Source organism: Pipistrellus hanaki (assembly GCF_964339955.1).
Source record: "Pipistrellus hanaki genome assembly, chromosome: 15".
Lineage (NCBI taxonomy): Eukaryota > Metazoa > Chordata > Mammalia > Chiroptera > Vespertilionidae > Pipistrellus > Pipistrellus hanaki.
Window position 1 is genome coordinate 45,619,347 of NC_140517.1, and position 26,783 is coordinate 45,646,129.

A 26,783-nucleotide genomic window follows, 5' to 3' on the forward strand; every position below is an offset into this window, starting at 1 on the left:
GCGTGTCCACCTGAGATCTGCGCGGGGGCCTTATTTGGCAGGAGGTCCTTGCAGATGTGACTAAGTTCATGACCTTGAGATGAGAGCATCCTTCATTATCCAGGTGACCCTAAATCCAGTCACAGGGGTCCTCGTAGGAGAAAGGCAGAGGGGACTGGAGACAGAGACAGGGATGTGAAGACAGGTGGAGTGATGGGGCCACAAGCCAAGGGACGCCAGGAGTCACCAGAAGCTGGAAGGTGCACGGAGGCCCATACGGCCTTCGGACAGGCTGTGGCCCTGCCAACTCCCGGGCTTTGGACTTCCGGCCTCCAGAACTGGGAGAGAATAAATGTCATTTTAAGCAGCACCATTCGTGGTCATTGTTTTCAGCAGCTGACCCCAGGGGCGGGAGACAATAAGAAAAACATGGAATTTCTCAAAGGCAGAGACAAGGAAGGAATCAGAGAGGAGAGGGAGAGACAGGTGAACTGACAGCGCAGGAAAAACAGGGTCTACCTACAATTCCCTCCCCCTCCAGGCTCCATCCCCCTCGGGGCTCCCTCCCCCTCCAGGCTCCCTCCTCCTACCCTCCAGAACCCCTCCCCCCTTCGGGCTCCACCCCCCTCCGAGCTCCCTACCCCTGCAGGCTCCCTCCACAGACCAGAGCGGTCTTTTTTTTTTTCTTTTTTAATATATATTTTATTGATTTTTTTATAGAGAGGAAGAGAGAGGGATGTCAGAAACATTGATGAGAGAGAAACACCAATCAGCTGCCTCCTGTACACGCCCTACTGGGCATGTGCCTGCAGCCAAGGTACATGCCCTTGACCGGAATTGAACCTGGGATCCTTGAGTCCGCAGGCCGATGCTCCATCCACTAAGCCAAACCGGTTAGGGCCAGCATGGTCTTGATACATCTAGAGTTGAGCTGCCTCTGCCTAGTCATAGCTGCCCCACAGCTCCCAGCACCTTGGACAAAGTTTCCACCCCAAGTCCTCCTCCTGCCCTCAGGGCCTGCCTCCGAGGTCACCCGCTCTGGCCTCCGAGCTGGGTTCGCGGCCTTCCCTGGGCTCTTCAGTGAGCTGATCCAGGTCAGCGACTGTCCATACCCCTTTCTCACACAGCTGACTGCCCCTCCCCTGCTCAGAGACTTCCCATGGCTCCCCAGTGCCCCCAAGAAAAAGCCCAGGCCCCCAGGCTGGCCCTAGAGGCCCCCCTCCCTGATCTGGACACCCCCGGCTCCCAGCCCAGGCCCTTTGGCCTCGGGACCTCTGCAGAAATGGTTGCCTCTCACTGCTCTGTCCGGTTCTCCCCCGGGCAAAGGACTCTCAGGCCTGGCTGCGCCCGGAGTCTGCTCTCGCAAGAAGCCACCGAGGTGCTGAGGTGGGCAGGGGCCTCCTCGGAGCCCGGGCGGCCACCTGTGCCACCTCCGTTACAGTGCAGACAGGCTGGGCTCGGTGCCCGAGGGAACGGCCGGGCCGGAAGTGGGTCCCAGATGTGGATTTCACGCCTGTTGGTCTCGGGGGCTGGGAACAAAGCTTGGGTCGTGAGGAACATATGGGGCTTGCCTGCTCCGCACTTTCATCTCCCACCTTCCCAGCCTCTGGGTGGGAGCAGGAGGCCGGGGCTGCTCAGGCCTCGGTGGTTCCCACAGCCCCTCTGGGCCTCTCCCACCGCCTTCCTCCTCCTCTTCTCTGTGTTCTCGCCCCCTGAGCGCTCTTCTCCTGGGAGAGATGTGTGCTAAAATAATAACCACAGTCGAAACCCGTGTGGCCCAGTGGATAGAGCGTAGGCCTGCGGACTCAAGGGTCCCAGGTTCCATTCCGGTCAAGGGCATGTACCTTGGTTACGGGCACATCCCCAGTAGGGGGTGTGCAGGAGGCAGCTGATGGATGATTCTCTCTCGTTGATGTTTCTAACTCTCTGTCCCTCTCTCTTCCTCTCTGTAAAAAATCAATAAAAAATATTTAAAATAAATAAATAATAACCACAAACTCAAATGGCTCTTACGCTGTACCAGGCACTGCTCTAAGCCCATGATGATGTACACATATGAACTCATTTAACCCTCAGCATGCTTGTCGGTTAGTCCCTGTCGTTATCATCTTCATCCCCATTTTAGAGATGAGCAAACTGAGAGACGGGAGGATTTGAACCCGGGCAGTCTGGCTCCAGAAGCTGTGATCTTCGTGAGAACGGGCTCAGAGCTGGGCCACCCACAGGCCTCCCTGTGACGGTGAAAATGGCCTGCATCGCTCTGACCAGCCCGCTGAGCACCAGCCACTTGGAATGTGGCGAATACGATGGAGGAACTGAATTTTAAATTTTAGTTCACTTTATTTAATTTAAAAAATATATATTTTAGCCCTGGCTGGTTTGGCTCAGTGGATAGAGCGTCCGGCCTGCAGATTGAAGGATCCCGGGTTTGATTCCGGTCAAGGGCATGTACCTTGGTTGTGGGTACATCCCCATGGGGGCAGGGGGGAGTGCAGAAGGCAGCTGATCGATTTTTCTCTCTCATCGATGTTTCTAACAATCCCTCCCCCTTCCTCTCTGTAAAAAATCAATAACATATATAAAAAAATAAAATAGTATATATATGTTATTGATTTTTTTTACAAGAAGAAGGGAGAGGGATAGTTAGAAACATCGATGAGAGAGAAACATGGATCAGCTGCCTCCTGCACACACACACCGCCCCCCCCCCCCCCCCCCCCGCCATGGGGATGTACCCACAACCAAGGTACATGCCCTTGACCAGAATCAAACCAGGGACCCTCGAGTCCACAGGCCAACGCTCTATCTACTGAGCCAAACCAGTTAGGGCAAGAATGTGCTCAATTTTTTAAAACAACAGGAAGGAGGCCAGTGTGGCTATGGGGTGGAAATGAAGGGAAATGTAAGAGGTAAGGTCAGGTATGTGGTGGGAATAGACCACGAGGGCCTAGTAGGGCAGGGCAAGGATTCTGGATTTTATTTAGAAAGAGATGGGAAGCCACTCAAGAGTTTTGAGCATAGCCGAGGCCGGGTTGGTTCAATGGATAGAGCGTCGGCTTGGGGACTGAAGGGTCCCGGGTTCGATTCCGGTCAATGTATGTACCTTGGTTGCGGGCATATCCCCAGTAGGGGGTGTGCAAGAGGCAGCTGATCGATGACTCTCTCTCATCGATGTTTCTAACTCTCTATCTCTCTCCCTTCCTCTCTGTACAAAATCAATAAAATATATTTTTTTAAAAAAGAGTTTTGAGCATAATAGTGGCATGATCTGATTTGGATTTTAAAAATTATGTATATTTTTATTTATTTCAGAGAGGAATGAGTGGGAGAAATAGAAACATCAATGATGAGAGAGAATCATTGATCAGCTGCCTCCTGCATGCCCTCTACTGGGGATTGAGCCCCAAACCCAGGCATGTGCCCTTGATCAGAATCAAACCTGGAATCTTTCCGTCTGCAGGCCGGATTTTAAAGCCATCGCTCTGGCTTCTGTGTGAAGAAGGCACAGGGAGACCAGAGTGGAAACCACGGTAATAATCCAGGCGAGCAGTGGTAGTTGGTAACTTGGACCAAGGTGGTAGCAGTGAAGATGGTAAAAATGGTTGAATCTGAACATATTTATTAGACAGTATTACAGGATTTGCTGACGGACTGCACATGAGGGTGGAGTGGTGGAGTGAATGCCCATTGAACTGGCTTCAAGAGAGGATGAAAAGGACAAAGATAAGGAATATAGCGTTTTTTTCTGGAACACAGAACTGTTCTAAGGAACTGCCAGACTCCTAACTCCTGCTTCAGGAATGCCCCCACATTGATCCAGCTGGAGGCCAGACGCAAGCTCCCTCAAGTATAGGATATTATTGAATATCCTGGAAGCTGTGTCCTGTCCTTTTCAGTCTTGTCAGGAGCATACCCTGAACATTTCTTTAAAATATATTTTTATTGATTTTTTACAGGAGGAAGGGAGAGGGATAGAGAGCTAGAAACATCAATGAGAGAGGAACATCAACCAGCTGCCTCCTGCACACCCCCCACTGGGGATGTGTCCATAACCAAGGTACATGCCCTTGACCGGAATCAAACCTGGGATCCTTCAGTCTGCAGGCTGACACTCTATCCACTGAGCCAAACCGGTTTTGGCTATTTGTGTTTATTTATTTATTTATTTATTTATTTATAAAATATATTTTATTGATTTTGTACAGAGAGGACGGGAGAGAGATAGAGAGTTAGAAACATCGATGAGAGAGAATCATCGATCAGCTGCCTCTTGCACACCCCTAATTGGGGATATGCCCGCAACCAAGGTACATGCCCTTGACCGGAATCGAACCTGGGACCTTTCAATCGATGCTCTATCCACTGAGCCAAACCGGTTTCGGCTACCCTGAACATTTTAAAGAACATATTTATTGGTTTCAGACAGAAAGGGAGAAGGCAAGAGAGATAGAAACATCAATGATGAGAATCATTGATCGGCTGCCTCCTGCACGCCCCCTACTGGGGATCGAGCCCACAACAGAGGCATGTGCCCTTGGCCGGAATCGAACCTGGGACTCTTCAGGCTGACACTCTATCCCACTGAGCCAAGCCGGCTAGGGCTACCCTGAACATTTATTGCTGAAGGACCCAATCTCTCTATAAGGCTATGGCCCACCCTAGCTCCCCATTGGCTGAGAGGCCACTTTCTCTCAAGGAAGGAAAGGGTTGTTCCCTAAGCCCAAATGGTCTTCAAGTCACCTCCCTTCTGCTGAGACTTCTTCAAAGCACTCTCTTAGTGACTTCCCTTCAAACTGAAATTGTGTTGTTGATTTTAAGTCCGGGGGCAGAGGTCAGGGTGGCAAAAAATTCCTAGGACATGACATCTTTCCATTCCATCGTATTTACTGTGTCCAGCCTTTTTAACTCCATCCCTCTGGCCTATAGGTACCCGGTTGTTGGGTAGGATGGAATTCTGCCTAGCACCAAGTGATGTCACACTACTCTGTGGCAAGGGCTTAGGCTATGCTTCCAGACTAGGTGGACTCCACTCAGAACCACTGTCGGATATTTATTCCAAAGTCTTTTTATTTCCTTCTCAGAAACCACCCTGAGATCCTTCTTAGAATGGAAAGTTTCCTAAATCTGGAACTTTCTGGAAATCTGGCACTGCCATCCTGAAAAGACACATTCCCGCCTTTTCCAGCTACTGTCCGCACCCCCTCGCTTTCACCCAATCATTGGGCAACACAATCTGCCTAGCGCTTAGTGACGTCACCTCACCTGTTTCATTGGATTGGCCATTTTCTCAGGGAATGGTAGCCATCTTCGGACTCCTCCGATATACTCGAGGCCTTCTTCATTCGCCCCTCAGAAACCCTCCCGGCACAGATCAGGGATCTGTAGCCAAACTCCCTCACGACTTAAGACTTTATTGAAGAGACTAGTTTCACAGGACTCGGGCCGGATGTGCAGCCAGAGAACCCAAGGTCCCGTTTGCAGTTTGCAGCTGCCTTTGGTTCAGAGGCCTCCCTGCCCACGCGGTGCTGGCGCAGGCCAGTGACGTCAGGGTCACCGCGAGATCTGATTGGCTCAGCGACTCGCGCCGTCGAGGTAAAATGCTCTGCTGGTGGCTCCTCCTGGCACGTTGGTTGGCTTTCGAGGCCGCTGGGCACCGGGCTCCGGGCTCCGGACTCCGGCGCTAGGCCGGGGTCGGAGGCTCCAGGGCGCGGCAGCCGCCTGCTCGCTCCTCCCGCTGCAGCCGCCGCAGCGGCCCGGCCCAGCGCGGCCTCCAGGGAAGTGCGAGGCCGTGGCGGTCGAGGACGAGGCGCGCGGGGTCGGGTTGGCCCGCCGCGCTGCCCAGCACCAGGTAGTGGGAGCCGGGCTGCAGGCGGAGGCAGCCGCAGGCCAGGTCGGCGCCGGGCACCCAGGCCTCCTGGCCGCCGCGGCGCACGGGCCGCGCCCGCTGCCTGTACACGGCCAGCACGTGCAGGGCCAGCCGCCGCCAGGCCTGGCCCGCCGCCTCCGCCGCCAGCACCTGCGCGTGGAGGACTGAGCGGGAGGAGAGAGGTCAGGCCAGGGTGCCGGGGAGCCTCCGGGGTCCCGTGGGTCACTTCTGATGGGGAAGGGCCGGGACCTGAGGGTGGGCTTCCGGGATCACATCTGGAAGGGGGTGCGTCTCTGTGGGAGTGGGGCTGAGGCTCAGACAGGGGACCCTGAAGCGAGGCGGAGAGGGTCGGAGGTGGACAAGGCAAGGGCCCTGTCCATTCAACCAGGTCCCCTTTCTCCTTCCGCCCCAGAGGAGGCCACTTCCCTCTCTCAGACACGCAGGCTGACGGAGATAGTGAACCTCGACAAGGCCAGGCACAGAGGGAAAGAGGAGGCGTGGTGGGGGAGGGGACGCTCCCTCCCACTGCCCCTAAGCCCCAGTTGTCTTCGGTGGCATGAGGTCCCATAGCAGGAAGGCCAGGGAGGGGGCTGGCATGGCCTCCGGGTACCTCTGCGGCTGTGGGCCCTTTCCCCGCCATCACTCACCATAGTCCTGCTGGCAGTACCTCCGAAGGCTCATGTGCACCCTGGTGTCCGAGACGTTGCAGTAGTTGTGGCACTGAGGGTCTGGGGAGGGTCAGGCTGTCTGCAGGGGGCTCCCTGCCCAGCCCCCGCACTCCATCTTGATGGGCAGCTGGGGTGCTCAGAGCCTGGGAGGGAGCTCCATGGGCCACCCCCGTATCCCCACTGGGGAGCCCAACCAGCCCACCCCCAGAGCCTCTCGCCGGTGGGGATCTCCACACCGGCCCGTCTTACCGGAGCTGTAAGCACTAGAGGTGGTCGCCAGGGCGGTTGTTGCCTCTGGGATTCCTATGAGAGACGGGAGGAGAAAATTAACCTTAGTTCCTTCCCGCCTTCTCCTCCCATTACCCCCCAGGAATCCAGCTGTCCATCTGTTCTCTTCAGGCGTAAGAGGGCAAGCGCCCTTTGACCTCTCTCCAGCCCTGAGTCCAGTCCCGGCCCCTTCTCCCTTCAGACCCAGGAATCTGTGCCCCCAGCCCCGCCTCCCTCCGACGGAGGAGTCCAGGCCCCCAGCCTTTTCCTCTCTGAGGCTGAGACTGACCGAGGAGACTGGAATTTCCCAGTCCCCACTTCCTCCAGAAGCCAGCGTCCGGCCTCCTGCCTCTCGCTCCCATCCCGGGACCCAGCCCTCGTCATGCTGGTCCACCGGACATCCGGGGTGTCTCATCCAACCCCACGCAGGACGGGGGCCCCGCAGGACGCACGCTGGCAGGGCATCCTGGGGGAGCGGCTCTGCTGGTAGCCAGGGCCGCAGCGGCTGCAGGTCAGGCCGGTGACCCCGATCTTGCAGGAGCACTGCCCGCTGGTCTGGTTGCAGGTGCCCCCCGTCGCCCCGATAGGGTGGCACTGGCAGGCTGGAGGAAGAGAGGATCTGGGATTGGGGGTGGGGGTGTCTGGGCCCTAGAGCCTCCCTCTCCGGTCCCCAGCCCCTCCCGCCTCTGACCCGCCTCGGCGGGACGTGGGTCCACACTCACCCCTGCAGGCCTTGCGGCTGGTGATGGGCTGGCCGGGGTCCCTCCAGAACCCGGGCCGGCAGTAGTGGCAGTGCCGCCCCGCTGTGTGGTGGCGGCACCGCTCGCAGACGCCGCCGCTGCGGCCCCCGGAGAGCCGGAACAGCTCCGCGTTGAACCTGCAGCGGCGGGCGTGCTGGTTGCAGGAACAGGCTGGGAGCGAGACGGGGCCCGTCAGAGCCCGGCTTTCTGTTCCCTGCCCCCAGCTTTCTCCCGCTGCCCCCGGGAAACAGGCTGGGGATACAACGTAAGAGAGACTGCCAGAGGGTACCGGGTTAAGCCTGGGTCTCAGAACCTCTTTATTCTCATCTTTATTTCTATTTATTTATTTATATATATTTTTTTTATTAAGTTATTATTTTTGTACATATACCAATGCCCACCCCTCCCGTACATCCCCTTCCTCCCCAGAGTTTTGTGTCTATTGGTTGTACTTATATGCATGTATACAAGTCCTTCAGTTGATCTCTTATCTCCCCCAGATCTCCCCAGCCTCCCCGCTGTAATTTGACAGTCTGCTTGTTGCTATTCTCATCTTTAAAATGGGGGCACAGGAGCCGGGTAAGCCCACGGGGACTGATGAACCCGATGGTGTGAAACCAGGGGGCTTAAAAAGCGGGGGCTCTGGGCCTGGGCTACGGAGTCAGACCCTACGTGTTCGTGTCCCACGTGTCCGTTCCTTGGGCATGTGGCTTCTCCTTTTCGTAGCTCAGCTTCCTTTGCTGTGAAATGACACTTACAATATCTGCATCGTGCGGTTTCAATGAAAACTAATAGATAGAAAGCGCTCAACGCAGGGCGGGACACACCGCATGCACCTGCCGTTAAAGCTTCCGGGCCAGGTGCCCGGTGCTGCGTGCCCGGTGTGTGGCATTATCGCAGCAGCTCTGTGAGGCTGGCGCCATCCTCACCCCCGTTTTACAGATGTGGAAACTGAGGCACAGAGAGGTGAAGGCACCTGCCCAAGGTACCTCAGCTGAGGGTCGCTCAGGGGCAGGATTGGAACCCAGGCCTCTGGGTTCTGTGAGGGCTGTGGGCCTTGTCCTGGGAGCCCTGACCTGGTGTCCTAAGGCGGTGGCTCTCAGATCTTACTGTTTACCAGAATGCCCCGGGCGAAACGTTGAAAAAGAACAACACAGATTCCACCCGCAGGGCTGCTGGGCCCCGAGATCTGTACCTCTAGCAGGCACCCCAAAGTGAGATGCTGATGTGGGGGGGTCCGTGGACCACTCCTCGCAGAGATGGAAGGGGCTGTGGACTCCACGAGGTGGAGAGGCTGGGCTGGCAGGTGCCGAGAGCCAGAGGAACAGTGGGAAGGTCACAGGGAGCCGGGGTACCGTGTGTTCTTGGGAACATCGCTCGGCCTATCAGAGCCCTGTTCCGTGGGGATCTCAATGAGCCCTCGGGGAATTAGTGCTGGCCTTGGGATTCTTTCTGGCGGGAGGGTGATCAATCCCCTCACTCCCCTCTGGAGAGCTCAGGTGGGGAAGGGGTTCAGGCCACCACTTCCGGGAAGCCTGCTGCTTCCGCACAGGGGCTAGTCTCCCCCTGTCTCCACCCTTCTCCATCTCATACTCAGGTTCAGAGGGAGGTGCCCAGCTCAGCCTGGTGTGTGTGTGTGTGTGGGGGGGGGGGCAGTGATTCGCAGAGGGACAGCCTCCCCCTGCTCCCAGGTTCTTCCCAGGCCATGTCAGTCTCCCCTCCCCCACACAGATCTGGCTGGTGGGAAAGGATCAACTGAACAGAGGCCCTGAGGTGGCGTGGGCAGAGGATCGAGGAGGACCCCAGGGAGGGTGAGGACAGATGGGGAGCTGAGGACAGTGGGTGGTCTGTAAGTCGGTCATTGCAAGAAGAAACAGAGGGTGAAAGGGCAGAGAACGTGGGAGGTACAGGGAGGGGGTCCAGGAACTGGGGTGCGTGTTTGTGTGTGTGTGTCTTTGTGCCTCTGTGCCTGTGTCTCTCAGTGGAGTGGGGTCACCTCGCAGGGCCTGGTATCAAGCACATCAGACCAGCTAGCAAGGGCAGCCAGCTGAGGTGGGAGGGGCAGGAGGGCTGTCTGAGGAGGGGCTTCTGCGGGGGGGAAGGAGGGGCCCGGACTCAGGGCTGCCATCAGGCTGAGGGGCCGGCCTGGGCCTGCCCAGGGAATGCTGGGAGCGGCAGTGCTGGCAGCGAGACTTAGGGCAAGCGATGGATGCGGGCCGGGCCTCGCCTCCGTATCTGGGGGATGGCAACATTGGCAGAGGCCCCACTAGCCCTTCCTGTGTGCCAGGTACCCCATGAGGCTTTACTCCAGGCAGGGCGGGGACCCCTTCTCTGCCAGGGGCCGTTTGGATATTTATAGCATCATTCGAGGGCCCTACGATATTACCCACTTAAAAAGCAGCCTGCTGTGATTGGTCAAACATTTAATTAACAATTAACTCGCCCCTAAGGCCTTGGCAAGGCCAGGCCACATGACTTCCCGGCCTCAGAGGTCCCGAGGGCCAGACATTCCCCACCCCTGCTCTGAGGACTTCCTGCGTATTACTGAGCTCATGGAGTTTCGCTGCCGCCCATGAAGGAAATACTGTTCCTGCCCCCGCTTTGCAGGTGGGGAAACGGAGGCAGAGAGGAGGGTCACACCGGAGGAGCGGGAACGCGAGCCGGGCAGGGAGTCCTGGCTGCTGCCCCAGGACACGGTGTGTGACCGCGCCAGACGGGAGCCCGGCAGGGACAAGCCAGGACCCCCGGCCCAGCCACTCACTGGCTGTGTGTCCTTGCAAGAGGGACTTCCCCCGCTTAGCCTCAGTCTCCTCATCTGTCAGATGGGCCTGATGGCAGTGCTTGCCTGGCCATGGCTGCACAATGAACGAGTCAGGGAAGGGCCCGGGCCCCATTCCTATACCCTGGCAGGCGGTGTACTCGGAGCCCCTGCAGCAGGCCAGGCCCGGGGATGGGTGCTGGAAAGATGTCATTCATGCCATTCTCATTGTGATCGAGTGTGAGGGAGAGCAGGAGCCCCCTAATGGGCAGGCAGGCAGCTGGGAGGCTGTGGGGGGAGGCAAAGAGGGGGGCCCCAGCTGGAGAACAGCGAGGGGAGGAGCAGGGGCAGCAGTTCTGGGTGGGAGAGCACCGTGTCCCGCAGGGACCAGGGACCGTGGGCCGTGGGTGGCGGGTGAGGGTGGGGAGAGCAGGCCCAGGACTCACGTAGGCAAGGGTGGGGGTGCCAGGGCGTGGCCGGCCGCCAGGGCTGGTCTCGGTGGGACGGGCGGCAGCTCTCGCACCCGGGGCCGGTGGTGTGGTGGCGGCAGCGGCAGCGGGGGGGCCGGGCGCGGGCGGCGCAGCGGGCGGCGTGGCCGTGGCACTGGCAGCGCCCTCTCACTCCGGCCGCCGCCAGCCCCGCCCGGCCCCCGAGCTCCACGCGCAGGTGACCGGCCGCCACGCTGGCCGTCGAGCCCGGCGGGGCCCGGAAGGTCACTTTGTCGGGGCCCCCCAGGGCGCCGGGCCAGGCGGGCCTGCGCCACAGCGACCTCCAGGGGCCTCCCGCGGCCCAGGCGGCCGACAGCACCAGGGCCGGGGGGCCCGGGGTGCAGAAGCGCAGGCTGACGGACGCCAGCAGGAAGGAGCCGCCCAGGGCCAGGGTCAGGCTGCCATTGCAGGGCGCCCTGCCGCCCGCCTCGGCCCCTGCGGCCGGGGCGCAGGCCTGCGGGCAGGAGGCCACCACGCCGGCCAGCTGGGTGACGGGCGGGAGGCAGAAGCGGGGGCGGCCCCCCGGGTGGTAGCAGGGGTCTGAGGTGGCCTGGCTCAGGAGGAGCAAGAGGGCGAAGGTCACGGACATGGTCTCCGCAGGGCCCGCACCTGGGAAGGACAGGAGGGGCCAGGCTGAGAGTCCCCCTCCCCCGGACCCCCGAGACCCCAGCATTCCGCCCGCCCTGCCCGGCCCCTCCCGGCTGCCTGAAGCGAGGAAAATAGTTCCATCTGGGGAGAATTACTGTTTACACAACCCAAAGGGGAAAGAACGCAAGCAAAATCGAGAATTCTGCCTGAACTAATCCGTAGCTTAACACCCCGGAGAGATCTTTCAGTGTCGGGGGCAGGGGCCCTGGGGAGAGGGCGGGGGGGGGGGGGCAGGTGGCCAGCCTGAGGGAGGGCATCAGATCAGGGTCGTGGGTCAGAGCTTAGCAGGGGAGGGGTGTTTAGAAATGGATGGAGCCCTAAGACAAAGGGCCAGAGGCACTGCCACAGAGAGAACGGAGGGGAGAGCAAGCCCTGGGGAAGGGCCGAAGGGAGGCGGGAGGCCCGGGCGGGCAGCCCAGCACCCAGCGTCCGAGGGGAGGCGGGCAGGGCCCAGGGCGCCTAGGGCTGGGGCAGACAGGCAGACGGGCTGCGGCTGCGGCATCTGGGATCCAGAGCACAGACAGCTCAGCGGGCCCGGCCAGGCCTGGCGGCGGGAAGGGGCGGAGGGAGGGTGCGGGCGGGCGGGCGGGCCATCAGAAGCTGGAGGCCAGGCCCCGGCCCGCAGGGATCAGAGTGAGCCCCTTTCCCACGTGGAGCCCTAACCTGGTTCTCCACACCCCGGGCACGGAGGGGATTATCGCCAAACCACTGGGCCTCCCAGCCTCCACGGCCCTTAACCCTTTCCCCGCTGGGTGCAAAGCCCAGAGAGCCGTGCGGAGGGGAGGACGGACGGGCGGGGGGGCTGGGGAGCGGGTGCGGGGCCTGTGGGGCAGCGAAGGCAGATGGTGGCTTCCCCCAGGACTCCGTGGGGTCTGAGCAGATCCCATCAGCTCAGCCTGCAGGCGGCTGCCTTAGGCCTCAGGGCACAGGCATCTGAGCCCCCACGTTCAACACTGCTCCTGAGGTCCCCAGAGCAGATGGGGGGACAGATGTTGGGGTGGTGTGTGTTGATGGAGGAGGGAGAGCCGCAGGGCAGGGCCGGGTTGTCTGAGGGGCCAGAAGTCCAGGCCTCAGGCTGGCAGAGCCGGGAAGGACTTGGCGCTGGAACGCCCCCGCCCCCAGGACCGCAGCCCCTAGTGGGGCTCACTCAGGTCTGGGGGTGCTGGGCCTTTCTGGCCCCCCTGCCCAGCGCCCTGGCTCTGACTCGAGACCTGGGGGGAACTGGGGTTCCAGCCTCCCTCAGCCTGATCTCACAGTCGCCGATGTCCCCAGTGCTGTCGCCGCGCGCAGAGACTGCCCCCCTCCCGCCCATGACGGGCACCGCCCTCCGCCTCTTCAGAGGAGCCTGGCGCCATTTTGTGCTCAGGCAGCCGACATTTGGCATCTGCCCGGAGTCCCTGGGCACCAATGCGTGGAGGGCCTAACCCCACACCCCTCCTGGCTCCCCTCCCCTCCTTTTTCTTCCCTTCCCTCCCCTGCCTGGTGGTTCAGTCGGGCCACTCTCTGGCCCTTAGCACCTTGGGCAACCAGACCGTGAGTCCCCCTGCCCACTGGGGACCTGGATGGCCAGCCCCTACCCCTTCTGAGGAGCCCGGAAGGCACCCCTGCCCACTGGGGACCCGGATGGCCAGCCCCTTCCCCTTCTGAGGAGCCCGGAAGGCACCCCTGCCCACTGGGGACCCGGATGGCCAGCCCCTACCCCTCTGGGAGCTGGAGCGCACCCCCAGCCCCTCAGGAACAGAATCTGGTTGTGCTCCCACCAGACCCAGAGCCAGGGACTCCGGCCTGGGGGCAGTGTGAGGTCCATCTGGGCCTCAGGCTCCTTTCCCCCCCGGCCCCTCACCCCCCTGGCCCCTCACCCCCCCACCCTGCTGTTTAGCAAGCACCCGCCCTTCTCCCCTGACGGATGGGGTCAAACCTGCGCCCGGAGGAGAGCGGCCTCTCACGGTCTCCCCGCAGCAGCGTGGCAGCCGCGGCCCTCGGGAGTGCGTGCCGAGTGGCTGTTGTCAGGCCCGGGCGTGGGGGTTCTGGGCGGGAGCTCAGGGCTGAGCTGCAGAACCCAACACCACCACCGCCCCCCTGCCCCATCCCCTCACCAGCCCGGCCTCCCTCTCCCCGCAGGGACCCTGCCAGCCGCCACCGCCCGGCCCGGCCGCGGGGACCTGTGAGCTGCGCCCCAGGGCCCGAAGCTGGACGCCCTCGGCGCCGAGGAGGCCCCAGGCAGGTAGGATGGGCCCCGGGGGGGGGGGGGGGGCAGAAGGATTCCCGGGCCTGGGGTCCCTGCTGCACTCACTCGCCCCTGGAACTGCCGGCGGCTCGGCCCCTCCATGCGGTGCTGTGGGCCAGGCCCCTCACCCCGAGGCGGGCCGTGCCCCCACGCCAGCCCCTCCTCCCTCTGGAACCTTCTGCCAGCTGCCCGTTAACTGCGCGGCCAGGTCAGTGGCTCAGAGCGGCCGCAGGGAAACCCGAGGCCGGGAGCTGCTTCTGAGGTGGGCACGGGGTGGCCGGGCTGCTTCGGGCCTCCATGGCTCCAGCAGCCGAAAGTGGGGACCCGGAGGAGGACAGAGCTCAAAGCCAGCCTCCCCCAGGGCTAGATTCCAGCCAGGCCCTGGTGCTCCAGCCTGAAATTGTCATGCAAATGCTGCTGTCAACTCTCTTCCCCACTGAGTGGTTTTGACTAGAAAAATACAGTTTCTGTCACCTCCGCTGAGGAAAGCTAGGGCCTGGGAGGAGGCACAGGTGTGTGCTGCTGTGGCCTCCAGGGCCTCGGCATTGGCTGTGGCACCGCATGGGCCCCACCCAACAGGGAGCCGGACCTCTGTCCAGAGCCGAGCAGTCCGCGCTTCTGGTTCCGGGGAGGGGCCAGCCCGTGGGAACCAGGACAGGGACTTCAGATTTAAAAATTATATATACAGCCGAAACCGGTTTGGCTCAATGGATAGAGCGTCGGCTTGGGGACTGAAGGGTCCCGGGTTCGATTCCGGTGAAGGGCATGTACCTTGGTTGCGGGCACATCCCCAGTGGTGGGTGTGCGGGAGGCAGCTGGTCAATGATTCTCTCTCGTCGACGTTTCTAACTCTCTATCCTTCTCTCTTCCACTCTGTGAAAAATCAATAAAATATATTTTAAAAATTATATATACATATATAATTTGTTATTATTATTATTATTTTAATCTCTACCCAGTTTGACTCAGGATCCTGGGCTCGATTCCAGTCAAGGGCACATGCTCGGGTTGCGGGCCTGATTTCAGAGAGGAAGGGAGAAGGGGAGAGAGAGACAGAAATATCAAAGATGAGCCGAAACCGGTTTGGCTCAGTGGATAGAGCGTCGGCCTGCAGACTGAAAGGTCCCAGGTTCGATTCTGGTGAAGAGTCTGGGTTGTGGGGCGTGCAGGAGGCAGCTCTCTCATCTTTGATTTTTAAAAAAAATATATTTATTTGATTTTTTACAGAGAGGAAGGGAGAGGGGTAGAGAGCTAGAAACATCAATGAGAGAGAAACATCATTCAGCTGCCTCTTGCACGCCTCCTACTGAGGATGTGCCTGCAACCAAGGTACACGCTTTTGACAGGAATCGAACCTGGGACCCTTAAGTCCACAGGCGGATGCTCTATCCACTGAGCCAAACCAGTTAGGGCCCAGCAAGCTTCTTAACCTCTCTGTGCCTTAGTTTCCTCATCTGTAAAACGGGCATAACAATGCACCTTCCCCCCGGGTGAGGGAGAGGACTGAATGAGGGGAGACGGGCCCAGGCCTGCAGTCTCGGATCTGAAACTTTGGGCGGCGTCTCCGAAGCTGAGTTTGGGCACCGGGGGCGCGGGCAGCCTGCCACCTCCAGCAGGTCCCTCAGCAAACGTCACTGCTTCTGCAGCAAAACACACGGGCGTTCACACTGAGAGAGCCCACGGACGGCCGCACGTGGGCTCGGGCCAGGCTTTGTCCCCGGAGGGGTTCAGTTTGGTGGGAAGTGGCTGGAAGGAACTGCAGCCCAGGGCGGTGAGCGCCGAGACCAGCACCTCAGCCCCTACTCCCCACTGTCCTCAGCCTGCAGCTCAGCCCAGGAGCAGCCAGGAGAGGGCGCTCTGAGCGTGGCCGCGGGACTGGCTGCCCACCTGCAGAGCCCTGTGCACAGTGAACACCTGGGTGCCTGGTCCACACCACCGAGAAGTCCCAGAGGCCGAGAGCAGAGCGTTAAACCAAACAGGGCCTGTGTGACTGCCCGGGTCACACACGGTGGAGGTGGCTCGGGGGGCGGTACCTTTGTCCCTAGCCGGTTCCTCCGCCCCAGGAGCCAGCGCCGGGGAGCTGGCTAGAGGTGGCAGCCTTCCCCCGGGCGTGAGAAAGGTGGGAACAGAGCTGTCCCAGTGAGACGAGGGGCTTTGGGGCGGGTTACCTCGCTGTTTTGGAAACTAAAGCAGCAAGCAAGATGTTTCTTGCTCCAATACTACTGGACTTACAGTGGGGTTACATCCGATAAAATTCAAGGTATCATAAGTCCAAAATGCATTTAAGAGACTGACCACCAGCCCGGCTGGGCATGGCTCAGCGGTTGAGCATCGCCCTATGAACCAGGATGTCGGGGCTCAATGCCCAGTCAGGGCACACGCTGGGGTTGTAGCCTCCATCCCCAGTAGGGAGCACGCAGGAGGCAGCCCATCAATGATTCGCTCTCATCGGTGTTTCTATCTCTCTCCTCTCTAAAATCAATAAAAATAATATATTTTAAAAAGGAAAGTAACTTATTAAACTATCAAACATCATAGCTCAGCCTAGCCAACCTTACCTTAGCCTGCAGTTGGGCAAAGTCACCTCGCTGTTGCTCCCCGCATCATGAGAGAGTACCCTAGCACGTATCGCTAGGCGGGGGGAAAAGGTGAAAATTCAACATTGGAAGCATGGTTGCTACTGGAGGATATTGCTTTCGTACCCTGTGAAGCCGAAAAATTTAATTCGTAAATGTGAGAGGCAGCTGGCCTCGCTGGAAACCCATGCCACATGGATGGTCCCAGATCCCTAAGGGGTCAGATTAATGAAGGCAGGAGCCCTGGATTATGGGAGGAGAACTGAGGCAAGCCCACAGAGCCCCAGCATTCAAGGGAGTCAGTGGAAGCAGAGATGGGTGAGGTGGAAGCCGGGTGACCGAGTGGAGGCCGTGTAGCCCAGGGCTTCTGCAAGGGTTTGGGGGACTCCTGAGCTGTAGCCAGTGGAGTGAGCACAGAGCAGGGGCGCACAGAGGAGAGGCGGGGGGTGGGGGAAGGAATGGGGGAGATAGCGGATCAGGATGCACTGGAGACTGGGGTGAAAGGCCCATGTTTGAGAGTCCATGTGAGAGCTGGAGGAGAGCCCGACTCAGAAAGAAGCAACTCCTGCCTTGGCCAGCGTTTCTCAGTGGTTAGAGGGTCAGCCCCCACACCAAAGGGTCATGGGTTCGATTCCTGGTCAAGGATATGTACCTCAGTTGCAGTATGAGCCCAGCCGCTGGTTGGGGTGAGAGTGGGAGGTGGCAACCAGTCAATGTGTCTCTCTCACATCAGTGTTTCTCTCTCTCTTTCTCCTCCCTTCCTCCCATTCTCTCTGAAACAGGATCTTCAGGTGAGGATTAACAAAACGAAGGAAGAAGCAACTCCTGAAGAAGGGGTAAGTCCTCCCATTACAAGGACGGGAAACCCAGCTCCCGGAGCCCAGCCAAGCCCAATGAGCTGGGTGTGGCTCCACCGTGCAGGCTCCACCAGCAGAGAGCCTGGCACACTTCCTGTGAGCAAACAGGCATTAGCGAGCGCCGGAGAGGGTGTGGAGAACTCAGACCCTCACACGTGGCTGGTGGGAGTGGAATGGCAGCCGCTGTGGAAAACCGCCTGCAGCTCCTGAATCTGTTCAGCAGTTACCACGTGACCCAGCAATTCCGCTCCTCGGTGAATCCCGGGGGAGCTGAGAGCGTCCGTCCACACAGAGAGCGGTGCACACACGTTTATGGCAGCGCAAGTCATAAGGGCCAAAGAGTGGGAACCACCCAAATGTCTATGGCCTGATGAATTGACAAACAAAAGGAGGTATATCCAGGCACTGGAGTATTAGCTATAAAAAGAAATCAATGAAGTGCCGACTCATGCTACGGGATGGATGAGCCTTGAGAACACGATGCTAGCCCTGGCCAGTGTAGCTCAGTTGGTTGGGCGTCGTCCTGGGCACCTAAAAGTCACCGGTTCAATTCCCAGCGAGGGCACATACCCAGTGTAGACTCGATCCCCAATACAGGGTGTGCAAGAGGCAGCTGGATTGATGTCTTGCTCTCACATCAGTGCTTCTCTCTCTCCCTCTCCCTTCCTCTCTCTAAAAATCAATTAAAAAAGGGAATATGATACAGAGTGAAAGAAGCCAGTCACAAAGAACCACATATTGAATTATTTCGTTTATATAAACTATATAGAGTAGCTAAAGCAGGGAGGATGGGAAGATTGGGGGGATGACTAAGGACCACAGGGTTTCCTTTTAGGGTGATAACAATTTTTCTAAAGTTTGTAATGGTTGCCCCACTCTGAATATACTAGAAGGCTATTAAGTTGCATGCTTTTAAAAAATTCTCACCTGACGATATATTTTCCATTGAGTTTTAGGGAGAATGGAGGGGAAAGAGAGGGAGAGAGAGAGAAACATGGACATGAGCGACAAATCAATGGGTTGTTTCTCAAAAGCACCCTAACCAGGGCAGGGATTGAGCCTACAACTGAGGCTGTGCCCATGACTGGGAATTGAACCCATGGCCCTTCAGTCCGCAGGCTGACGCTCTAGCCCCTGAGCAACTGGCCAGGGCTGCACACTGTTGATGAGTGAATTGCATGATACTTGAATATCATCTCAACAAAGTCATTACCCAAAAAAATAAGAAGGGCTCATCCCAGACCTTAATATTACAGCGATGCAGAGAGAACGTTCGAGGAAGTGGGAACTGCTGGTCCCTTAAGTCCTGGCCCAGAAAAGACACAACCTTGCTTTCGCCATGTTTGACTGGCCGAGGCAGTGGCAAGCCCGCGCCCGGATCCAAGGGAAGGAAGGGGGGAAGAGTCTGATTGGCGGGCGTCCACCACACCCGCCAACAGGAAGCCCTGATGGTGGTGGGGGCTCAGGAGCACAGTTCCCCGAGGTGCTGTGCGTAACCCCATTGTACAGAGGGGAAGACTGAGGCCTAGGAGTTAAGTAACGTGCTCAGGGTTGCTCAGCCAGCAGGAGGCAGAGCCCACCCCTGACCCTGGGCCATCCGGCCTCAGAATCTGTGCTCCTGGCCTATTGTGCTGCCTTCCTGGCCTGGGAACGTTCCAGAACACAGCTTCATGAGGAAATAAATAGCCTGTCGGTACTTGCTTCACACTTGGCATTTCCTACAAGTGACAATGCTGCTCGTTCAGTCCGCACGCAGACCTCGTAAGGCAGGGCTAGGCTGGACCATATGCAATGGTGGGAGGTCAAAAATGGGCACTTTCCGATGGCTGGAGCTCATCGCCCTTTGTGGGAGCCCCTTTCACGCCCCGCGTGGTTCGGGGTTCCTGTTCAGGGTCCGGGGACTGGAGAAGGCCGCACTCAAAACGAAGAGAGACTAGAAAAGAATTAATTTGGGAAATGGGGGGCCAGGCGGGAGTCCACCTCTAGAGGGAGGACTGCCCCGGCTCTGGCTTTGGTATCCCTTTTATTGAGGTTATGAGATACACCCATATGCTTTAGGCAGGAAATTCCAATAACGGACAATCAGCAAGAATTCACATCTGGTTAACAGGTGGAGGCTGCTTTAGCTACCAATGTCTCAAACAGTGAGTGATTAGCTCCCACCATTCAGAGCCATTAAGGGTGACCAGCCTTCCGGATTCCCTTTACACATTCTCTATTAGTGACATCGATCGGTTTCCGGCAATCCTTGTTCAACGGGTGAGGAGACTGGGACTCAGAGAGGTGAAGTGACTTGACTAAGGTCACACAGCGCCAGGGAGGGCTGAAGCTGGGACTCAGACCCAGGCCTGAGGCTCCCCAGGAGGAGTTGAGTGAGTGAATACATGTATGGGAGGGGGGGCAGTGAGACAGCAGAGGACTGTCCAGCCATCCCTCCTGTCTCAGTCCTTTCTCCTCCCTGCAGCCACCATGGGCTTCTGGACCATTTGCCCTTCCTTCTCCACCATCATCTTCCTCCTCTTCATCTTTGCGGTGTCCCTGATCTTCCACTGCCACCAGCGCCTGGCCCTGGTGCCGGCCCCCTGGGCCTCCCGGGGCCTCGTGGTCCCGGCCCCACGGCACCTCCCCCAGGGGGGCATGTTCACCATCAACGCCATCGGCCGCCTGGGCAACCAGATGGGCGAGTACGCCACGCTGTACGCGCTGGCCAGGCTGAACGGGCGGCCGGCCTTCATCCCCGCCGAGATGCACAGCACGCTGGCGCCGCTCTTCCGCATCTCCCTCCCGGTGCTGCCGGCCGCCGCGGCCCGTGGGCTGCCCTGGCTCAACTACCCGCTCCACGACTGGATGGAGGAGCGGTACCGCCACATCCCCGGCGAGTACGTGCGCCTCACGGGCTACCCCTGCTCCTGGACCTTCTACCACCACCTGCGCGCCGACATCCTGCGCGAGTTCGCGCTGCACGACCACGTGCGCGAGGGGGCGCAGGCGTACCTGCGCGGTCTGCGCGTGCGCGGGCGCCGCCCCGCCACGTACGTGGGCGTGCACGTGCGCCGCGGGGACTACGTGCGCGTCATGCCGGAAGTGTGGAAGGGCGTGGTGGCCGACCGCGCCTACCTGCAGGCGGCGCTGGACCGCTTCCGGGCCCGGCACGAAGCCCCGGTGTTCGTGGTCACCAGCGATGGCATGGCCTGGTGCCGGGAGAACATCGACGCGTCCCGCGGGGACGTGGTGTTCGCGGGCGCCGGGCGCCAGGGCTCGCCGGCCAAGGACTTCGCGCTGCTCACGCAGTGCAACCACACCGTGTTCACCGTGGGCACCTTCGGCGTCTGGGCCGCCTACCTGGCCGGCGGGGACGCCGTCTACCTGGCCAACTTCACGCCGCCCCACTCCCGCTTCCACACGGTCTTCAGGCCACAGGCGGCCTTCCTGCCCGAGTGGGTGGGCATCGCCGCCGACCTTGGCCGGGCCAGAGAGAACGGCCCCTAGCCCTGCACGTGTCCCTCCCTCATCCTCGGGGGACAGGCAGTGTGTGGGGTCCGGCACGGGGGCTCAGGATTGGACCCCCAGGTTTGAATCCAGGCTTCTCGGCTGGGCAACCTCGAACAAGTGGCTTAACCTCTCTGTGCCTCAGAGCGCCACCTGGAAAACGAACAACATACAGAACTCACCTCGGCAGCCGCTCCCAGAACTCAGGTTCCCTTAGAGCCGTGGAAACATGCTGAGTGCCAGCGGCCTGGAGGGTGGGATGGAGTTTTGCCCTCTCCTCTGCGGCGCTGGGCCGATGAAGCCATCCCTGCCCTCAGCTAAAGGGGAGTGGCTGTTTTGGCAGCTAGGAATTCAGGCTTCGGGGTAATGGGGCCTTAGGAAAAGACACTAGCGGCCTGGTGCAGGACATTTGTGCACTTGGGGTGGGGGTCCCTCAGCCCAGCCTTTTAGCAGTCTGAGAGCCCTCAGGGGATGTCCAACTGACAGCTTAGGTCTGAGCTGCTGTGGAGGCAGGAGAGGCTTCTGCGTCTGCTGAGCTCCCCAGCGGTCAGCTCGGCTTCTGGCTGAGCCACATGCCCCCTGTGGGAGCGCACTGACCACCAGGGGGCAGCTCCTGTCTTGAGCGCCTGCCCTCTGGTGGTCAGTGCACATAATAACGATGGTTTGTTTTGCTGTTTGGTCAATTTGAATATTCCTCTTTTATTATGAAAAGACATGAGGGAAAACAGGATTTGAGGAGATACCCTTGGTGGTGAGGGAGACCCCTGAAATGGGGGTGGGGAAGCCTCACAGTGATGGCAGGACTCAGGCAGGACTCAACACCAGGCCTGGGGCTGCAGCGGCAAAGCCACCCGGCATCCACAGGGGTCACAGAAGTACAGGAGGGGACTCCGTCCACCTGGCTGTCATGCGGGAGCGGGAATGGGGCAGGTGAAGGTGGCAGGTAGATGCGTCCCCTCCTTCAGGGCTGGACCACAGAGGCCCACAGGGCCAGAGGCCATGGGCAGGCCAGCTGCTGCCATGTGCACAGGTGACCTCCCCCCTGGGCCTGCTGTGCCCCAGGGCTTAGTCCACTCGGAGAAACTCCAATATGGACCAAAGCTGAATCTAATGATTACTCATTCTCTGTGTTCAGTGTGTTTCAAAATGTGGAGATACCAGTCTTTTTATTGGTGTAATTCTCCTTTTTGGATATTAAAGAAAAACCTCATAACAACAATCATTTATACCCATTTAAAATGTCCACTAAACAAGTGCCCTGGTTTAGATCACATCTCTTCCCTGGTTTTAGGTGCTTTTCCAGTGTCTTATTTATTTGAATCCCCACCTTGTCTGAGGATGGGTGCCTCTCCTTTCGTGTATTAATAATATTGCATCTCCCCAGAGCCATTTTTGGGCTTCAGTCTGTTTGCTTGAGTCTTTGATGGAGTCGTCATGGTGTGAGGCTGACAATGAAGAAAGCAGGAGAAGGGTTGGGGAGGAGGGAGAGGGGGAGTGGAGAAGGAGGTCCTGTATTAGCTATCTATTACTGCGTAACAAACAACCCCAAACTCAGTGGCGTAAAATGACAACAATACTTCATTATTTCTTACAAGAGGCCCAGTGCATGAATTTGTGCACCAGTGCGGTTCCTCGGCCTGGCCTGTGGGATCAGGCCAAAACCAGCTCTCCTTCATCCCCCAAGGGGTTCTGGATTGTGAGGGCGTGCAGGCCAGGCCGAGGGACCCCACCCGTGCATGGTTGGGGCTGGGAGGGGACATGGAAGGTTGGCCAGCCTGGGAGAGACCACGGGAGGGCTCAAGGGCGTGTCCGGCCTGTCTCGCTCAGTCCTGATCGGCCAGACCCCAGGAGCAACCTTACCTACCAGTTGGAGCATCCTCTCCCTAGTGGTCAATGCATGTCATAGCAAGTGGTTGCGTGGCCCTAGCATATCATTAACCTATTCTGCGTTGATTGGTTGAACGGCATACTGGCCAACTGGACACTTAGCATCTTAGGCTTTTATTATATAGGATTGTTTCTGGGGGTCAGGAGTTTGGGAGGGGCTTAGATGGATGATTCTGTTTGGGATGCCCAGTGAGGTTACCGTTTGGTGCCAGCAGCCTGGGCTGCTGTCATCTGAAGGCTTGACTGGGGCTGGGGGCTCCCTTTCCGTGGCTGGCAGTGGGTGCTGGTTCTTGGCTGTCGGTCACCTCCTCTTGGTGTGAGCCTCTGTGGGGCTGTCTGAGTGTCTTCACAACATGGCTGGGACCCTGAGAGATGCCTCCGGGATGAGGGTGTTATACAGAAGGAATTCCCACACTGCCATGTGGCTCAGACAGAATTTCTTGCTGGCTGAATGAAATGAGGATGTGTTCTCGAAGTCAAGTTGATTCACCGAAAATAATGAAGAGATGTGATATTCCTCGTAGACTTGACAGACTAAGATGAACCCACCGAGCCCCAGCCGCTGTGGCTCCATTGATTGGATGTCCTCCCATGCACCCAAAGATTGCCAGTTCCATCCTGGTCCGGGCACAAGCCTGGGTTGCAGGTTCGATCCCCAGTAGGGGGCTTGCAGGAGGCAGCAGATCCATTTTTCTCATCAGTGTTTCTCTCCCTCTCCCTCCTCTCTTTCTAAAATCAATAAAAACATCTTAAAAAAAGAAAAAAAAAGATGAGCCCGGCCCACATACTCAGTGGTTGAGCGCCAACCTATTAATCAATCAGGAGGTCAGGGCTCGATTCCAGTCAGGGCACATTCCTGGGTTTCAGGCTCCATCCCCAGTGTGGGGTGTGCTGGAGGCAGCCGATCAATGATTCTCTCTCATCATTGATATCTCTGTCTCTCTCTCTCTCCTTCTCCCTTCCTCTCTGAAGTCAATAAAAATACATTTAAAAATAAAGATAAATAATGAAACCAAAGAGCTACCGTAGCACCAGGGCTGGAGAGCTGAAGGCTAGTTTCTTTCTTTCTTTCTTCCTTCCTTCCTTCCTTCCCTTTCCTTTCCTTTGCTTTCCTAATATATTTTTATTGATTTTTTACAGAAAGGAAGAGAGAGGGATAGAGAGTTAGAAACATCGATGAGAGAGAAACATCAACCAGCCGCCTCCTGCACACCCCCTACCGGGGATGTGCCCGCAACCAAGGTACATGCCCCTGACTGGAATCGAACCTGGGACCTTTCAGCCCACAGACCTACGCTCTATCCACTGAGCCAGACCGGTTTCGGCTGAAGGCTAGTTTCTCACACGCCCTTTCTTGCGCATCCCGGGGGTGAAGGCGGTGCTGGGGGACGATCCGGGAGCTCCATCCTCACGACCTCCCTCCCTGCGTCTCCCTCTGTGGTCTCCACCCAGAAGGGGCCCTGCTGGCGGCCAGCTGCCAGGAGCGGGTGCCATGGTATGACATACCCCACGTAGTTCTGTTTCACCTCAACGCCGGGGACCCAGCCCCTCCCCCGTGTGACCTGACTTGGAAGAGGAAGTCCCGGCCCCCGATTTATGGAGACTGAAGCAGAAACCCAGCCACCGCCAATAATCAATCCACTAACTCCTTCCACAGATATTTACCGACCAAGCTCCTTCCTTGGTGTATGAGTCCAAAGCAGAGGATGGCGAGCCCCCCCACCCCCCCTCAGGTCCCCAAAACACAGCTCTCACAGCCAGGCTCCAGGCCTCCAACACCCGGCGTGCCTTTGTTATGGGTGGAATCGTACCCCCAGAAAGACATGTTGACATCCTAACCCCCGAGAACCGCAGGATGCGATGTGATTTGGAAACACAGATTCGATTAGGAAAAGGAGGTGAGCCCCGACCGGTGTGGCTGAGTGGATAGAGCGTCGGCCTGCGGACTGAAGGGTTCCAGGTTCGATTCCGGGCAAGGGCACGTACCTTGGTTGCGGACACATCCCCAGTGGGATGTGTGTGCAGGAGGCAGCTGATAGATGTTTCTTCTCATCGATGTTTTGAACTCTATCCCTTTCCCTTCCTCTCTGTTAAAAAAATTCAATAAAGATATATATATTTTTTTTAAAAAGAAAGAAAAGGAGGTGACACCGGAGCGGACAGGCCCTTGTCCAGCAGGACAGGCCCTCACCCAGTAGGATGAGTGACTTGGGCACACACAGCGGTGTGAGGATGGAGGCAGGGGTCGGCTTTGAGCCCTCAGATCAGTGAGAGAAAGACGTTCTATTCTTTTTTTCTTTTTCTTTTTAATATATTTTATTTTATTTTATTTTATTTATTTTATTTTTTTTTTATTGATTTTTATACAGAGAGGAAGGGAGAGAGATAGAGAGTTAGAAACATCGATGAGAGAGAGTCATCGATCAGCTGCCTCTTGCACACCCCCTACTGGGGATATGCCCGCAACCAAGGTACATGCCCTTGACCGGAATCGAACCCGGGACCCTTCAGTCCCCAAGCCGACGCTCTATCCATTGAGCCAAACTGGTCTCGGCAGACATTCTATTCTTTGAAGCCAGCCGTTTGTATGTGTGGTGACAGCAGCCCGGGAATGAGTGGTGGGTGCGGCATGTTGACCGGAGGGGTTGGGGAGGTGCTGGGCCTCGGTGACTCCGGTGTAGCACGCTCACCGGAGACCACGCACAGCCTTCGGCTGCCTGGGCCAGGTCCTGTGTCCCAGTCAGACCACGGCACCCAGTGTCCAGTAACAGGAGTTCCGGCTGAGTCAAGCGGGTGTGACCTGCTTGGCCCTGGGGAGCTGCCAGGAGCTGTACAGGCGTGGACCTGACCCAGCAACATGCCACTTCCCGCTCAGTCCCTCCCACCTCTGGCCCATCTGGGTCACCTGAGAGCTGTTTTTTCTTTTTCTTTTTTTCTTTTTTTTTTTATTTTTTATTGATTTTGTACAGAGAGGAAGGGAGAGAGATAGAGAGTTAGAAACATCAATGAGAGAGAGTCATCAATCAGCTGCCTCTTGCACACCCCCCACTGGGGATATGCCCGCAACTAAGGTACATGCCCTTGACCGGAATCGAACCCGGGACCCTTCAGTCCCCAAGCCGACGCTCTATCCATTGAGCCAAACCGGTCTCGGCTCTTTTTTTCTTTTTTTTTTAGAAGAAACTCCAGCTTGTTAACTAGACGCCAGGACCTGAATTGGCCTCTTGGGTCACCCCTAAGTTACACCCCCTTGAAAGAAGCCAGGAAGGCTTGCTGTCCCTCCCAGGAGCACCCCGAGCCTGCCCCCTTACATCTTCCCCCACAGGCCTGCATCTCCTAACTCTAAGGGACCCTGCGAGGCTGCACCAGGGCAGCAATGGGCAGCGGCAGCTCGTCCCAGACAAACCGGTTAGGGCAAGAGAGAGAAAGAAACATTGATGTGAGAAAGATGGATCGGCTGCCTCCTGCATGCCCCCTACTGGGGATCGAGCCTGCAACCCAGGCATGTGCTGGGACCAGGATAGAACTGGCAGTGGTACGCCCAGGAAGGAGCTCGGCAAATATTTGTGGAAGGAGTTAGTGCCGTTGACTATTGGCGGCAGCTCGGTTTCTGCTTCGTTCCCCATAGATCATAGGCTGCGAACTTCCGCTGCCGAGTCAGGCAGGTCACACCCGGGACCAAAGTGCTGTGTCCTCCCCGAGCGACCACGCAGCATGTCCCACGGGGGCTCCGGGACAGAGCGGAGTCCGGAAGGAAGGGGTCTTATCTGGAACTCGCAGGGATGAGACAGGACCTCCGAGTGTCCGCTAAGCTGTGATATGGACCTTATTCTGCAACCCAGCCGCCCCGGCTGCTGGAGAGTGGGAATTGTTGAGCATGCGTATGCCCTAAACAGAGTTGTCCGTGCTGACACCAGGCCAGGCTGCAGAGACGGATCCGGAACAGATTGGTGTTGCCGAGGGCGGGAGGCTGGGAACTGAGGGAAGGCAGGGAGTGAGCCCTCCTGGGGCCCGGCTCCTTTGGGGACGATGACAGGCCTCAGAGCCGACGGTGGCTGCGGGCAGGGGCCTGGCCCGTGGGGGGGTCTGCGGGCAGGGCGGCCGGGAGTGTGTGTGGGTTCTTGACTTTGTGCATGAACATTTTCACACGTGAGTCCACGTGAGCTCCAGGGGGTTTTATAAAAGCGGGGACAGTGAAACAGGCGGGGCCTGGGTGAGAGGAGAGCGACTGGGCGGGGAGTGAGCTGGGCAGGGGCCTTGGGGTCAGGGTCAGGGTCAGGGGGTCTGTCTGGGACGAGCTGCTGGTACCCACTGCTGTCTGGTTGCAGCCTCC

The 26,783-nt window shown here is 58.2% G+C and overlaps 2 protein-coding genes across 5 annotated transcripts; one reads left to right on the top strand and one right to left on the bottom strand.

The window, feature by feature from the left end:
- Window positions 1-5,540: 5,540 nt before the first annotated feature.
- NTN5 (netrin 5) lies at window positions 5,541-11,385 on the bottom strand. Of its 2 annotated transcripts, XM_084906074.1 has the most exons (6): window positions 10,725-11,385; window positions 7,503-7,691; window positions 7,233-7,382; window positions 6,763-6,816; window positions 6,493-6,573; window positions 5,541-6,009 (listed from the first exon to the last, which is right to left on the bottom strand). In XM_084906074.1, the coding sequence occupies exons 1-6, from the start codon at window positions 11,353-11,355 to the stop codon at window positions 5,660-5,662; spliced, it is 1,455 nt and encodes a 484-aa protein (XP_084762200.1). In that variant the 5' UTR covers window positions 11,356-11,385; the 3' UTR covers window positions 5,541-5,659. The 2 variants fall into 2 exon arrangements, with proteins under 2 accessions (XP_084762200.1, XP_084762201.1); XM_084906075.1 differs by lacking the exon at window positions 7,233-7,382.
- Window positions 10,025-21,803, top strand: LOC311633455 (galactoside 2-alpha-L-fucosyltransferase SEC1-like). 3 transcript variants are annotated; one of them, XM_084906178.1, is made up of 4 exons: window positions 10,025-10,127; window positions 13,536-13,638; window positions 17,000-17,053; window positions 19,539-21,803. In XM_084906178.1, exon 4 carries the CDS (start codon window positions 19,544-19,546, stop codon window positions 20,561-20,563), a length of 1,020 nt encoding a protein of 339 aa, XP_084762304.1. In that variant the 5' UTR covers window positions 10,025-10,127; window positions 13,536-13,638; window positions 17,000-17,053; window positions 19,539-19,543; the 3' UTR covers window positions 20,564-21,803. The 3 variants fall into 3 exon arrangements, with proteins under 3 accessions (XP_084762304.1, XP_084762305.1, XP_084762306.1); XM_084906179.1 differs by lacking the exons at window positions 10,025-10,127; window positions 13,536-13,638 and adding an exon at window positions 13,787-13,849; XM_084906180.1 differs by lacking the exons at window positions 10,025-10,127; window positions 13,536-13,638; window positions 17,000-17,053 and adding an exon at window positions 17,268-17,328.
- Window positions 21,804-26,783: the final 4,980 nt, after the last annotated feature.